This window comes from Morus notabilis, unplaced genomic scaffold (assembly GCF_000414095.1).
Source record: "Morus notabilis unplaced genomic scaffold, ASM41409v2 Scaffold2716, whole genome shotgun sequence".
Lineage (NCBI taxonomy): Eukaryota > Viridiplantae > Streptophyta > Magnoliopsida > Rosales > Moraceae > Morus > Morus notabilis.
This window is the reverse complement of record NW_010360858.1, coordinates 2,105-5,186: the sequence shown is the minus strand read 5'-3', so window position 1 is coordinate 5,186 and position 3,082 is coordinate 2,105. Positions and strand designations below refer to the sequence as shown.

General features: G+C 54.1%; 1 protein-coding gene across 1 annotated transcript; it reads left to right on the top strand.

Moving 5' to 3' along the window:
* Positions 1-1,419: 1,419 nt before the first annotated feature.
* On the top strand, positions 1,420-2,588 carry LOC112091464 (coagulation factor V-like; the record flags this gene model as incomplete). Its single annotated transcript, XM_024165153.1, has 1 exon — positions 1,420-2,588. A coding segment is annotated over one exon (1,169 nt), but the record flags the coding sequence as incomplete, so codon positions are not given.
* Positions 2,589-3,082: the final 494 nt, after the last annotated feature.

The following is a 3,082-nucleotide window of genomic DNA, read 5'->3' as shown; positions in this document are numbered from 1 at the left end:
AACCCCAAACCCTAAACCCTAAACCCTAAACCCCGAACGCCGAACCCCAAACCCCGAACCCTCAACCCCGAACCCTAAACCCTAAACCCTAAACCCTAAACACCCTAAACCCCTTAACCCCCTAACCCCCAACCCTGAACCCTGAACGCTGAACCCTGAACCATGGACCTTAAACCCTGAACCCTGAACCCTGAGCCTTGAACCCTGAACCCTGAACCCTGAACCCTGAGCCCTGAACTGTGAACTGTGAACCCTGAACCGTGAACCGTGAACCCCGAATTGTGAACCATGAACTCTGAACCCTGAACGTCGAACCCTGAACCCCGAACCCTGAACCCCAAACCCCAAACCCTGAACCCTAAACACTTAACCCTGAGCCCTGAACCATGAACCTTGAACCCTGAAACCTGAACCCTGAGCCCTTAGCCCTGAACCCTGGGCCCATAGTCCTGAGCCCTGAACCTTGAACCGTGAACGCTGAACGCTGAACCCTGAACCCTGACCCTGAACCCTGAACCCTGAACCCTGAACCTTGAACCCTGAACCCTGAACCCTAAACTGTTAACCCCGAACCCAGAACTCTAAACCCTGAACCCTGAACACCGAACACCGAACCCTGAGCCCTGAGCCCTGAGCCCTTAGCCCTTAGCCCTGAACCCTGAACCCTAAACCCTTAACCCTTAACCCTAAACCCTAAACCCCAAACCCCAAACCCCAAACCCCAAACCCCAAACCCCAAACCCCAAACCCCAAACCCCAAACCCCAAACCCCTCAACCCTAAACCCTAAACCCTAAACCCTAAACCCTAAACCCTAAACCCTAAACCCTAAACCCTAAACCCTAAACCATAAACCCTAAACCCTAAACCCTAAACCCTAAAAAACCTAAAACACCTAAACCCTAAACCCTAAACCCTAAACCCTAAAAAACCTAAAACACCTAAACCCTAAACCCTAAACCCCGTTACGACACCAAAAGTTTCACCGTTCCCGTGGCAGTTGTAGATCACGAAGAGTGCTTCGATCAAACCGCTGATGGGCCCCATTTCAACACCAAAAGTTGTCATCGTTCCCGTGGCGGTTGTAGGGCGTGAAGAGAGCTTCGATCTAACACCTGGTGGGCCCCGTTAGGACACCAAAAGTTTTCACCGAAAATGTGGCACCTGTAGATCGCGAAGTGAGGTTCGATCTAATGGCTGATGGGCCCAATTACGAGACCAAAAGTTGTCGCCGTTCCCGTGGCGGTTGTAGAGTGTGAAGAGAGCCTTGATCTCACGGATTATGGGCCCCGTTACGACACCATAGATTTTCACCGCTCCCGTGGCAGTCGTAGAGTGCGAAGAGAGCTTCGATATAACCTCTGACGGGCCGGCTCCATTACGACACAAAAAGTTGTCGCTAAATTCGTGGCGGTTGTAGAGTGTGAAGAGAGCCCTGATCTCACGGATTATGGGGCCCGTTACGACACCAAAAGTTTCACCGTTCCCGTGGCGGGTGGAGAGTGGGAAGAGAGCCCTGATCTCACGGATTATGGGGCCCGTTACGACACCAAAAGTTTCACCGTTCCCGTGGCGGGTGGAGAGTGGGAAGAGAGCCCTGATCTCACGGATTATGGGGCCCGTTACGACACCAAAAGTTTCACCGTTCCCGTGGCGGGTGGAGAGTGGGAAGAGAGCCCTGATCTCACGGATTATGGGGCCCGTTACGACACCAAAAGTTTCACCGTTCCCGTGGCGGGTGGAGAGTGGGAAGAGAGCCCTGATCTCACGGATTATGGGGCCCGTTACGACACCAAAAGTTTCACCGTTCCCGTGGCGGGTGGAGAGTGGGAAGAGAGCCCTGATCTCACGGATTATGGGGCCCGTTACGACACCAAAAGTTTCACCGTTCCCGTGGCGGGTGGAGAGTGGGAAGAGAGCCCTGATCTCACGGATTATGGGGCCCGTTACGACACCAAAAGTTTCACCGTTCCCGTGGCGGGTGGAGAGTGGGAAGAGAGCCCTGATCTCACGGATTATGGGGCCCGTTACGACACCAAAAGTTTCACCGTTCCCGTGGCGGGTGGAGAGTGGGAAGAGAGCCCTGATCTCACGGATTATGGGGCCCGTTACGACACCAAAAGTTTCACCGTTCCCGTGGCGGGTGGAGAGTGGGAAGAGAGCCCTGATCTCACGGATTATGGGGCCCGTTACGACACCAAAAGTTTCACCGTTCCCGTGGCGGGTGGAGAGTGGGAAGAGAGCCCTGATCTCACGGATTATGGGGCCCGTTACGACACCAAAAGTTTCACCGTTCCCGTGGCGGGTGGAGAGTGGGAAGAGAGCCCTGATCTCACGGATTATGGGGCCCGTTACGACACCAAAAGTTTCACCGTTCCCGTGGCGGGTGGAGAGTGGGAAGAGAGCCCTGATCTCACGGATTATGGGGCCCGTTACGACACCAAAAGTTTCACCGTTCCCGTGGCGGGTGGAGAGTGGGAAGAGAGCCCTGATCTCACGGATTATGGGGCCCGTTACGACACCAAAAGTTTCACCGTTCCCGTGGCGGGTGGAGAGTGGGAAGAGAGCCCTGATCTCACGGATTATGGGGCCCGTTACGACACCAAAAGTTGTCACTAAATTCGTGGCGGTTGTAGAGGGGGAAGAGAGCTTTGATCTAACGGATTATGGGACCCGTTACGACATAAAAAGTTGTCGCCGTTCCCTTGCCAGTAGTAGATCGTGAAGAGAGCTTCGATCTAACTGCTGATGGTCCCAGTTACGACACCAACATTTGTCGCCCTTCCCGGGGCGGTTGTAGAGCGCGAAGAGAGCTTCGATCTAATGGCTGATGGGCGCTATTTCGACATCAAACGTTGTCGCCATTCTAGTGGCGGTGGTAGAGCGTGAAGAGAGCTTCGATATAACCTCTGATGGGCTGGCCCCGTTACGACACCAAAAGTTGTCGCTAAATTCGTGGCGGTCGTAGAGTACGAAGAGAGCTGCGATCTAACGGCTGATGGGCCCCATTACGACACCAATCCGTCTGATCAAAGCTCTCTTCGCCCTCTACAACCGCCATGAAACCGTGACACTTTTTTTTG